The sequence below is a fragment of the Pagrus pagrus genome (assembly GCF_965226575.1).
Source record: "Pagrus pagrus genome assembly, chromosome: 3".
NCBI classification, from domain to species: Eukaryota; Metazoa; Chordata; class Actinopteri; order Spariformes; family Sparidae; genus Pagrus; species Pagrus pagrus.
Window position 1 is genome coordinate 23,376,812 of NC_140187.1, and position 12,500 is coordinate 23,389,311.

The following is a 12,500-nucleotide window of genomic DNA, read 5'->3' on the forward strand; positions in this document are numbered from 1 at the left end:
TTAATGATTGCCTGTATATCTTGCAAGATGTTTGAATTGGGTGGGGCTGTAAACTGAAAGGATGAGGGGGACTGGATGTTCATATAGCTTAGCGGTTCTTGCACAAATGTCAGGGCCAATAAGGTAATGATATAAAGGCCTACAGTAATGGCGGGGGAAGCTATTAGCCTATTTGTCTTCTATTATTGCTCCCATTTCTGTGTGATGGTGATGGCTGTGCATGTTTGTCATCTTAATATGATTGTCATATTAGTTTAACAGTTGCTCATATCCTCTGTCTCTTCTCCCCTCCTCTCACCCATGTCTCACTCATCTGTTCTATCTCTCCTTTCCCCCTTATCTCTCTTCTCATCATTCCATTAATTCCCCCCTCATACACTCTCTCTTTCTTCTTTCCCTCTGTCCTCTCTTTCTCCTCCTCTTTTGCTGCTACTCCTCAGTTGTTCACGCAAGGATCGCTGTGAACGAGCAGGAGAGCCCCAGAGGTTTGCCTCGGATCAGAGGCAGTGTGTGGAGCTCACAGTTCAGCCAAGAAATATCTCCGTCACCATGTCTGAAGTACAGGTACGTCTTCTCTTGTCTGACATCCTCGTTGTAGTGGAAATTACAACAATTTTGACATTAAAACTTAATGTAAGTGGCTCTTAACCGTTCCATGAAGCAAGCCATGAAACAAACGCAACTAGTTTATTTCAAGGAGACATATTATGCTCTTTTTCAGGTTCATCATTTTATTTTGGCTTACTACTAGAGTAGTATATAATAGTTTATATATTTTAATGCTCAATAAACACATCAGTTCTTTCTACTGTCCAGTGCAGCAGCACTGTAATCCCCCTCCGTCTGAAACGTTTTAGCTCCTTTCTCTTTAAGGCCCCCCTCCAAAATACCCAGTCTCCCCTGATTGATCAGCTCACTCACGCCTGAGCCAGCACCGCTAACAACAACAGATTAGCTGTGCCAAACTAGCCGATAGGCATACATTTAGCAAATGTGTGACATGGTGACAGTGTGCTGTCACAAAGTCACAGAATTAAAAGGGGGACTACTGACGAGACGTTCAGGAGCAGTGTTTTCTGTGGGAGAGAAGAGCTTGTATTTGTATGACTTTGGGCTTTTTAACTTTCAAGACCTTTTACATGCAAAACCTATGTAACACACTGACGGAAAGGGAAAAAAATATATATATATGTCCTTCACCAATGGTGCCGTGTTAAATGCTTCAGAAATACATTATTTATCTGCCCCAAATTCCTCTGAAGTGTACAAAAAGGAAGAAACAGTGCTTTTTTCAGATTTGATTGGTTAAGTATGAATCACATTAGGACCAAAGACAATGAATTGTAAGTGGTGTCACAGGAATTAAAATCCAGCAGACAACATGTACAAAATGGAGCAGGTCTTGTGTTATTTTCCATGTTTAAAACATCTACAATAACAAACCAGTACAACAACAGGGAAACTGTAATAACAGCAGACAGATCACACCATGTACCCGTAGGTGATGGACGTCTGTGTCATTTCTTACCACAGTCGGAAATGATGTCCACATTAACCTTTAGTCATGAAAAGTCATGTAAAGTCACACAATTCAACACAAATGATGCAACTGTTCTTCATGTTCATATAGATTTAATTAGAGATTTGTTTTCGCCACCTTGTCATCTATATCATGGAAATCTGTAAGTGTGAGCTCACATTCTGTCAGCAGCTCCTCAATGTAACCACGTCGCTTTGACTGATTACAGTTTGCCTCACTTTCTCTCCGCACATTAACACGTACACATTAACCTTGCTGTAATAGCTGCTCTGACTGATGCACATACACACCAGCACTCGCCCTCCTTTATTCCTGCTGCTTCGTCCCTCTTTGCCCCCCCCCCCCCCCCCCCCCCCCCCCCCCAACACCCATTAACCCTCATGTCATATCTTATAACAATCCATGTACACCATGTCCTTCCATTGATCTTGCACCGATTGTCCCTCTCCTTCTCTCTCTATGTAGCTGGTCCTCCAGGCTCTTAACGTGCCCGATCTGTCAGCGGGGGTCAACTGCTCCTTCGAGGACTATGTGGAGACGGAGGGGCGGATCCAGGGTGCACACATCTTCTGCATGTCTCCCTCCGTCCGGGACATCATCCCAATTACAAGGAACAAAGGTCGGTACAAGAAGGGCGAAGGCTGATGAAGTCATTGGGGTAGTGAGGTCACTGGGTGGTGGTAGGGAGTTTTGGGCGACATATAAGGGAGGAATTTAGTAATAGACTCTTTTTTATGTTGCTCCTCCTTATTCCATTAGACACATTTTATGATGTATTTGTCCCATGTGCCTCTCTAAACGTATACTAATGAACATACAGTATGTTCATCACCGTGGGCTGATGCTTCTCCTCCTTAAGGGTCTTTTTGTACATCAGACTTGGAGAAGTCTAAAGCTGCGTCAACCAGAACAGAATTTTAATCTTACTAGATGATTTGCTCAACGCGTCTATATTCAGAATACCTTGTCAGCACCAATAACGCTCGCCCATTCCCTTTCAAAGCCCAAAACACAAGTCTACATTTATCTACTGAAAATAGAACTTTTTTTGAATTCCCATTATCATGCATTATGCACTGTTGTCAGTTTCATTTTATTTATTTCTATCTAACCGACACTGGTAATGCTCCTAACTTCTTTTCAAAGCACCGACTTCTCTGTGGTTTATCGTTATATTTAAAAATATCTGCATCTTTTTTTCTCTTTTTTTTCGCGCAGAGATTATTCACCTGTTTCATGTCCAATTCTGTCAAGCCACAAAGATGATAAAAAAAAACTTTGGTATCCACATTCAAAGCGCTGAAAACATGTCAGCTGGTGCGCTCAAGTTTCCTCAAAGTGACATCTCAGTAGTTCTTCAACTGAGGCCATTATGCCCCATTATGAGTTCTCATCAGCTCTGGCATCCAAACACTGATTGGTGCTGCTATTTTTAATGCCACCCCACTGTGGGTGTGACATGAGTTGCGTGTTGCTAAGCTACAGTGTCTCTTTGTGTGTGCGTGTTATGTGTTGAGGTCACACAAGTGGGATTCACATTTTAAGATGATTGTTGTGTTGATGAATAAATTGTCTTAATATGCATCCAATTTGTGTTTAAATAAAGTTATTAGGAATTATTTTTGAGCTGTTTGGGTAATTAATTTAGCAAATTATTTCATCTAAAGCTCTCAAGATTTAGGGAATATTATTATTCTAAATATATTTATTTTCATCTGTTTTGTGCAGGTGACAAGCGAGTGGTGAAGCTCTACCTGAAATCCAAGGAGACGGGCAAGAAGTTTGCCAGCGTCGACTTTGTCTTCTACAACTGCAGCGTCCACCAGTCGTAAGTTTCAATGAGTGACTGTTTCTGGATGCATTTGATCATCATTTGCTTATTTTTTGTCTTGTTTCAGTCCATTTAAAGGGGTCATATCTCTGTCCAGTCTCTTGCGTCTCATGTTACTATCCATGAGCGGTACAGTTTGACGGACACGCACGCATGTGCGCACACACACACATACACACAAATGTGAGGGATACACAAATATCCCTCCCGCTCAGACCTCCACAGGAGGCTTGTGTTACCCTCGGAGTAAAAAATCGAACGCGCCGTATATGAGAAACGATTGGGATATGAGATGGTAATTCTAGTCTTATTATCATAACCCACGACACACACTAATGATACTTCAATGATTAATTCATTACGCGATGGTCTGCTGTAATGCCTCCCAATCACAGACTCTAACCTCATTTATGCCTCTTCCCCACTTGATAAAACAAATGCTTCCAGCTTTTTTCGAGCACTCAGATACTCAGCCTGGCACTTATTTACACAAGAGAGACGAAGGCAAACACAGTCGTGCTGTAATACGAGGAAGGAAGTCTTGTGCCTTTCCCGATGACTTAGTCTCCTTCACACTGCAGATGCCCTCAGCTATCTGCCCAATCGCAGTTCACTGCCTCTACTAATCCACCTTCTGCTGAAAATCTCCACCACCCATTGAGCTACACCCTTAGGTCAAGGCTACCACGAGACCAACGCACCCTGTCAGGGTAAAAGAATCCTCCGATGCGTCCACCCCGCCCCGCTTGACATCCTCCCTCCCGTCCATCTACGGCTGATCCAGGGGAGGCTGAAACGTCTGCTGGGGTATTAGCCTCGGGGCAGCAGATGGTGCGCCGGCCCCTGGGGTACTGCAGGGCTCCATCCTGGCTTCCCTCTGGATGTTAGATGAGCCTCCTCCGAGGATTGACCACAAACACACGTACACATAGACATGCACAGCCACACCTCTTTCCACTCCGTCACCTACAGCTCATTGAAGCCCTGAACATCTCGGACACCTAATCCGTTTCTGCAACCTTTAACCCAGCCCCCCCCCCCCATCTCCCCTGCCATCGTACAGAAAATCCTCCTGCCACGACAGCAATGATTAGCTCAGCTGGTTAAGGGTGTGGTGGTTTACAATGTCAACTCACAGTTAATTCATCTCCCATAAGGACCTTGTGATGTTTGCTCCAATTCCCAGCGCCTTTAACCGACTAGGGTACATCTGTGAGTCCTGTGAGTACAAATTGCTTCATGTTAAAATCACCCAATTAAAGAAAAGGTGTAACATAGCCTCCTAATAGATGTATTAAAATGTCACATTAAAGATCCCAATATAGAAGTGATTTCACAATCCTAGTGTAAGAAATGCATCAGAAGTGACGCAGGCGAGAGAGTCGCCCATTTGAAGATATTACCCCAATGAACTCTGATTAAATCCGCTCCCTGATCTAATACTGCCTCCGAGTGATGTAATGGACACGTTTAATGAAGTTACAGATATGGCACGTTGCATCTTCAGCAGCGACTCTGATGGCGATGAGAGATACTGAGATAAGAATCCCATTTGGAGCTGGTAGTCCGGCTCACACACCCACCATACCCACCCCCCTCAGGACGTCAGTGTGTGGCATCTGATGAGATCAGACTGGTAATGTCGTTGGCGTAATGACTTCAGGCCCACACAGCCCTGTTTCCAGAAGCTTGGTCATTCTTTACAAGTTTTCCTCTAATGGGCTAAAACTAAGAATCCTGCAGGCTTTCACACAGAGAAGGATGCAGACATTCAGAATGTGCAGCAACTGGTATTTCCTACAATCTGGGTGTGTATGCTGTATACTGCTGAGGAGAGGCTGAGTATACGCCAGCACACTGGTGCAAGGCTATCAGGAAAATGTAAAAAGACGGTAACTCCTGCACTAGCTACTTACTCCACAGAAGTTTACATAGTGAGACATAGAAAACCCACGCCCATATTTATACATTGTGCACATCAGTAGGCTGACCAGCTCTATGGTGGCAGGGGTGGTAAATCATCCAAACTGTCCTGAATAATAAATATCCAAAATATTCATTTTGATATTCACCAGAATAATAAAAATATGTAATAAATGAGACACCACAGTGATACAAAGCCATATATCTGAACATCACACAGACAGCATATCAATGTTTTATCAAATTCATCTCGTGACTCAAGATCCCAGATATGTATATATATACCGCTCACATTCAAACCACCTTTTGGAAGGCCCGGAATGAGCCCGATGTTGGAATTGCTCAATCGTGTTTCTTAATAGTTTACACTCTCATACTGACATCCAACCCCCATCCCAAAAATCCACACACCCCTCCCGCTTATTTACTCAACTGATTACGTCGTGGCCCTTGCCTTTTCAAAAATGCCATAAATTTGCATAGTGGTATTAATCTAATTAGAATTCCCACTGTTTCAGTTTAAGGGTTGCCGAGATTGAAATAGAAAATCACCCACGGCCATGATTGCTCCTTAATTAAATATTTCCATACGCTCTTTCTCATTCCACAGCCCCCCATTTATTAAAGATGGGGAGGATAGTCTGGCAATGAATTGGGGCTTAACTGTCTGTATAAGGCCATTTGAAGCACCTTCTCTCGGTATGGTTAATGTGGCTCGGGCAGTGACTGGGTCATTTGTTGTGTGATTGAGGGTGCACTTACAGTAATTGGGAGAAAAAGTATATTGGATATCATGGACAGTTTTTCTTTGATAAAGAGGAATGTGAAAAGCTGTGAATCCGAGGAACAGCTGAGAAAATGAGTGCAGTTGGAAGGCTTAAACAATGACGTTTAGGCGTCTTGTTTTCCAAATGTTGCCGACATCACTGGCCCCATGATTGGCACATTCTGTATAATAAACGCTGAGACGTGCATTAATAAAATTATGTGCATGGATGCAAGTCCCTCTGTGTTTTATCAGCCCCCCTCACATTTGAAAGGGATCCAGTAATGATAGGATAGACTGTTCTGGAGGACCATTAAATTATTCACCTCCTCTCCTTTGAAATGAATAGTAGCCAATAAATAACTCATTTTGCCAAGTGCAGGAGTGTCAAACGCACCTCACTAGGAGAGCGGATTGTATTTAGCACTCCAAACTGACCGAGGAGAGGAGAGAGGGAGGAAATCACAGCCCATTGTGTCAGGCTCTGTAAAAAAAAAAAACACTACAGCTCCAAAGCTAGCATAGTTCGATTAGCATCTGAATATGAACGGATTAAATTAGCATTATGAGCGTGGCCATACGGGGAGCGTGTCTGCAGCCGCTCAAAGCGCCTGAGTGGCTAAGGGCGATGGCGAGTGACAGGAAGGAGGAATAAGGAGATACTGGGGGGTCTGAAAAGGGGAGCCCACCCTCGGACAAGAGAAAAAGAATAATCGAACGTCCCCAAATGGCCCTGGGTGGGCACTTTTACTTAAAAGGGTTTGCGACCAGGCTAAGAGAGAGGTTTTGAGATCCTAAGGCAGCTCGTGACAGGGGGGCCCCGATAACTTGGAGGAACCAAAGAGCGAGCAGTAGGGGGTTGTCAGACAGGGCCTACTGCTGGCCTTGGGTGGCACACACAACGGCAACGTCTTTTATTTCAAAGGGCGTGATCATAAAAGTCTAGGAAAGTTGGCAGTGGTTACCTGCTGATATATTGCTCGTTATTTCGAAGTCACTGATACACTAACAAGGTTGATTTCACATGAATAAAAGATAAAAGTCAAGATAAAACTGATTATTGTCAGAGCTTAGCGACAGATGTGTTTGGGTGTGAACCACAAACTATACATTGCTGCTTGGTTCTGGTTGCCTGCTGTGTTAAGTTGGCTTTGTACTGTATTTTGATGAGCACTGATCCATCGGTGGCCCCCCAACAAAAAGAAAGACTCTTTGACATTCAAAATAGTGATTGTAGCCACACAAAGAGCTCTGCTAACTCGCCACGTGTTCATTTGTCTTGCATCACTAATGTCACCGGCTCTTTTGTTCAACATTGACATCCCCGTCTTCTGTTTCTTACCAACTCACTTGGGACAAAACATTGAGCTCAAACCCCCAAGTTCTGCTATTTGAGTCCATGCACTGTACGCTAACCCAGCCTAGCGTGGCCTAATCGCTTTCCCTCCATTTGTCGGCAACATTGACAAATCTCCTATTTGCTCTCGTGTGGTATTAAGAGGCCTGTTATTTCCTGAGCGGCACATCCCTCATTCTAAATGGACAGCTTCTCTCAGCACAATGCTAAATTGGTCAATTAAAGCGGCAGTGGGATTGAATTAAGCTGCAGCCTCTGATCTCGCTCAAAAGGAGGGGTCCGGGCTTGAAATGATCACTTAGAGTGCGCACCTAACAAACGAGCGGCCCTAATTGATCCAAATGAATCCACGTCAGGGTTTGATGGAATCGTATATGGGCCTCCATCGCAGAGAAGACTTAAAGCTCCAATTTTTCATGCGGATGTGGGGGAAGTGCATTTGGCGTTTTACACAGGGTTAAAACACACATGAGAGCTTGTGAGGGACTGTGCTCATAGCAGACGAGCGCATATGCACACCTGGCAGATGTGGCTGAATGCAAATCAGCCCCTCTACCCGCTCTTTTATTGTTATGGACACAGACTTGCTTACCTTGACTGTATTAAATGTAGTTTTTTATTATATACCCAATAAACCATATGCTCACACAAACCATAATAGGTAAATGAGTCGCACGGAAGAAATTCTGAAACCGAGCTACACTAAGCTTTGTAATAAAATGGAACTGTTTTATTTGCAAGCTCATAATGGTAACATTAGATAATGTTGTGCACACAAATGAAACACCAAGTAGAGTGGAATCTCTCCAGGGCAGCGAGAGGACCAATAACGTGAAGCTGTGTTGATAAACTGTGCACTTGAACTTGTTTGCTTCTCCTCCATGGGTCCCCTCACATGTGAATACACACACACACACACACACACACACACACACACACACGTACGTATTCACTTCCCAACTTCCAACCTAATGTTTCCTCCCTCTCCCATGAGGCTCCCATGCAGAGCCCCGCGGGCTACACCCCCCTCTTCCCCCGTCTCTCTCTCCCACGATACCTGGCGTCTCCGCCTCTCTCAGGGAAATCCACCTGCTTTTGATCTCCCTCTCCCTCCCTTCTTTCACCCATCTTTCTCTTTCAGCCCGTCTATCTGCACCTCGCCTTGGCTAAAGCAGGTGAATTTAAAATGGTGGAGCGCTCTTAGCCCCGCGGATGAAAGAGAGCTTAGACAAAGAACAGGGGGGAGAGCTTTTTAAAATGAGACGGCAGTGAATGAAAGGGATGGATGGAGCAAGGGAGGGAGGCAGAGACGGAGAGGGACAGACAGAAAGAAAGGTTCAGGGGCTGAATGGATAGAGAGAGGGATACAGCAGAGGTACAGAAAGAGGGAAGAAGAGAGGAAATATATGCAGAGAGTAGGCCGATTGTGAGGGAGATCAGTGAAACATATAGAAGCAGAGAGCGATGGACAGTTACGAGTGAGCGGGGAGTGATGAAAGACAGAAGTGGGGAGGAGAAAGAGGTTAAGACAGTTGATAGATAGGGTGGAGAATGGGGGGATGAAAGGTGAGAGGAAGAAAAGAGGATTTCAGACAGGGTGGGTAAAAGTCTACATTTGTGGATGATATATTGACATGAAATGCTGAAAGAAAGGAAGAACTCATTGGAATAGGTATTCACATTTTAGTATATCTTCTCATTTTTAGTAAGTCTTTATGAATTATACCGTAAACACCTGGGTGTACTGTGAAAAGCTGGTGACAAAGAACATAAAGAGTAAAAAGGAAAGGCGAGTCCGCTCTGTCTGCCTCTGAACACTCCACAGCTATATTCTTCATTTCAGTGCACTTACTGAAAATAAATAAATAAATAATTTCAACTCGAGTCAGAAAACAGGTTGTACTTGCCGAATCCCTAACCGTCTCCTCTCCTCTCTCTCCGTTTCAGCTGCCTCTCCTGTGTGAACGGCTCATTCCCATGCCACTGGTGCAAGTACCGCCACATATGCACCCAGAACGCCAATGACTGCTCTTTCCAGGAGGGACGCGTCAACGTTTCTGAGGTAAGATTCGAGCTGCTGTACATACTCAGCGTTTCCCACAGGATGGCTTTGTACTTGTAGCTTGACCTTAATGCATGCAGGCTTACGTCTCCATCCTTTTTCTCACTCCATTCTGTTTTCTCTCTACCTGCAATGTTATCTGCGTTTTTTCGTCAGCAACACAATCGACCATTAATATACCTGGGTGGCCTGCCCTAGTAATGTATGTGTGTGGGAACCACTAATACTGCTGGCATTTTGGTCATTTTTATAGTCCAAAAGCAATTTTATGTTTTTTTTTAGCAAAGATTTCAGAAAACTTACCATAGTTCCTTGTGATATGTGAACCACAATTGTCCAGCTTTACTGTGGCTGTTATCACACACTGAAAGCTTCCTCGTCATTTTCTCCCACATACAAACACAAATTATAACAACATCGGCACAAATTGTGTTCATCTTCACACGCGCACACCTCGCACCTTCTGTGGCTTTCGCCTCAGGGTTTTACTCACATCACCCTGCTGTGTGTGTCTGCTGCCTGTATGTGTAATAGCGGCTCTTGGCACAGTGACAACAGCTTGTGTACTGTGCAGCAATAATTCTGTCGTGGCCCATAAGGCCATAAGCAGGCCGGGATGAATGACTGTCTATGGAAATACTGCCTTGTTCTTACATAGCCAAATGCTGCATTAGCATAAAAGCTAATATCAATCGCGGCGGCTGCAGCGGGCGACATGCGAGGCATAACAAGTGTTTGTCAACTGCTGGAGTGTATACGAGGATATTAGTGATGGACACACAGCCGTGCTATGTTTTCTTTTTTCTTTCACCCTTTCATACACAGCAAACACAGTCGCGCATATATTAACAGGCACCAAAAGATGTATTAAAATGCATATCTTCTCAATGGACTCCTGGATGTAAATCCACTGCTCTCCCAGGTGACTGACAGTCATGCCGGGGCTTTATCTGATTGATACCTCGCACACAAAAACGCTCAAGCACACACATACACACACAAATCCACCCTATCTCCTTATGTTTGTGGTCTGACTCTCCCTGTTATCTCTATGCAGATTAAAGCCCCCCTTGTTGGCCGGCCTGAATCGCCGGCCTTTATTAATTGGTCAACCTTTATCCAATTACTTTCCTCTTTATCTCTTCTCTCAACCGGAGCTGTGCAGAATCCCAAACACTAGCATGCTAAACCACAGCCTCCGTTCGCCCGTCCAAAACAACACACGGGCCCAGCCTTCACGCCTCACGGAGCTAATGTTAGCGGATTAGTGTGCCCATCTGCAAGACATGGGGAGAGCGCTGGCTAGCACAGTCTGAGCTGAGGAGAGGCCAGAGGGGCAACGGATGGATAAACAGGAAAGGCCTGCAGTGACGAAAAGGAAAAACGGAGTAAAGCAGCATGTGAAAGTAAACATATAAACTAGGTGGTAATATCAGTGAACGACAGGAGAGGAGTACTCTTGAGTACCAGATGAGGTGTGACGTGTATTCGTGTAAGGACTACATCTGTCCACGCGCTGATGTAGCAAGTATTTTGAAGATCTCTCGAATGTAAAAAAATATATTTTTGGTGCATTTTGATTTTGAAACTAGTAAAGTAATGAGCAAGAACAAAGAGAAGACGGCATGACAAAGGGAAGGAGATAAACGATTGGAGAGGGAAATGAAGAAATTGAGAGACTGGAGGAGTGAGAGAGGCAGCAGGAAGAAAGAGGGGGGCGGACGGACCGGCTGACAGTGGCATGTGGACAGAGAGACCTCTCCTGTCACCTCGTCTGCCCAAGAAACCACCGACCACATGCTCCACTAGAGAATCCATCATCTGCACTGTCTCACACACACACACACACACACACGCCAGATACACAACCACTATACTTTGTGTCTTTCATGCACAAAAGTGTAAACATTCTGACAGTGACGTGCACACGCTCACACACATACACAGAGTCATTCATCATCCTTCTCCTAGCTGCCATATCCATTAGTTGCGCTCTCAATGCCCCAACAAGTACAGTTCTTCCTGTAGGCTAGACTTATCCTTCTCCTCTCCGGGGTCCATCTCTCTCTCTCTTCCCCATCCCTCACCCCTTTGATGCTCACTCACCCCATCTTTTCCTCATCCGTCTTCTTCTTCACCTTGCTTCCTCTGTGTGTGGATTATATACAGTCAAAAGAAAGCAGAGCAGAGGACAGAAATGTGCCTCTCTTCCTTAACACCTCATGGTTTTGCCTCTTTATCTACTGGTAAAGTGGGAACGGGCTGGCGGGCCATCAGGGACATATGCTCGCACCCCTAATTTAGACCTCAAACGATCCTTTTGGACGTGTTGTAGCTTAACTCTGAATACAAATCGCAGCGTTTAACATACGAGTGAAATCCTGATAGGAGACATTTCACTCAGACCTTTGCTGCTCCCTCCTGCGAAAAGAACACACAGACAGGATTAAATGAGTCTCATCTTCACTTGACTGTGATCAAAGGCCAGAGAGAAGTTTTCACACAGGGTCGAGAGGTGGCTGCTCCTCATGTCTGGCTCTGTGTGGTCTGAGTGGTGTTGTACTGCCTCGACAGCTGAGAGAAGAGGGAATATGACCAAGGTTGACAGCTGAACTTTGTGCAGTTCACATTTTTATAGCGATGTGATCAACCCCCTCTTCCCTTTTTATTCTGGTGTTTCTTTACCAGCCTGACTGAAAAGCTAAAACCTTGAGCATGAACAGTTGCAGCTCAATAAAAAATTCAATAAACTTCAGTGTCCTCAGTCTGAATATAATAAACATTTGACAGTTGAACATCCAACATTCTTTCTTTTCTCCATCCTTTCTTACCCTCTCCAAGTCTTACGCTCTTATGTCCGACAGTATCTGAATCTTGTGTTGCCATGGCAACCCAGAGTACCGGCATGTTGCCGAGGAGGACTTCTTTTTCCTGCTTCATTTTATGTTCTCCTCCTTGTGCTCAACCTACACTGCCTCATCTGTCTGTAATTTATTTGACCAAATTACATCGTTTTTTGTG

General features: G+C 44.5%; 1 protein-coding gene across 4 annotated transcripts in view; it reads left to right on the top strand.

Annotated features, from left to right (window-relative positions):
• Window positions 1-12,500, top strand: part of plxna1b (plexin A1b) — a 188,399-nt gene that overhangs the window by 101,544 nt on the left and 74,355 nt on the right. For all 4 annotated transcript variants that reach the window (XM_084348545.1, XM_084348547.1, XM_084348546.1 and 1 more), the window contains exons 6-9: window positions 441-564; window positions 2,006-2,159; window positions 3,269-3,368; window positions 9,365-9,479. In XM_084348545.1, the coding sequence (XP_084204671.1) occupies window positions 441-564; window positions 2,006-2,159; window positions 3,269-3,368; window positions 9,365-9,479 (493 nt within the window). The remainder of the gene's footprint in view (window positions 1-440; window positions 565-2,005; window positions 2,160-3,268; window positions 3,369-9,364; window positions 9,480-12,500) is intronic.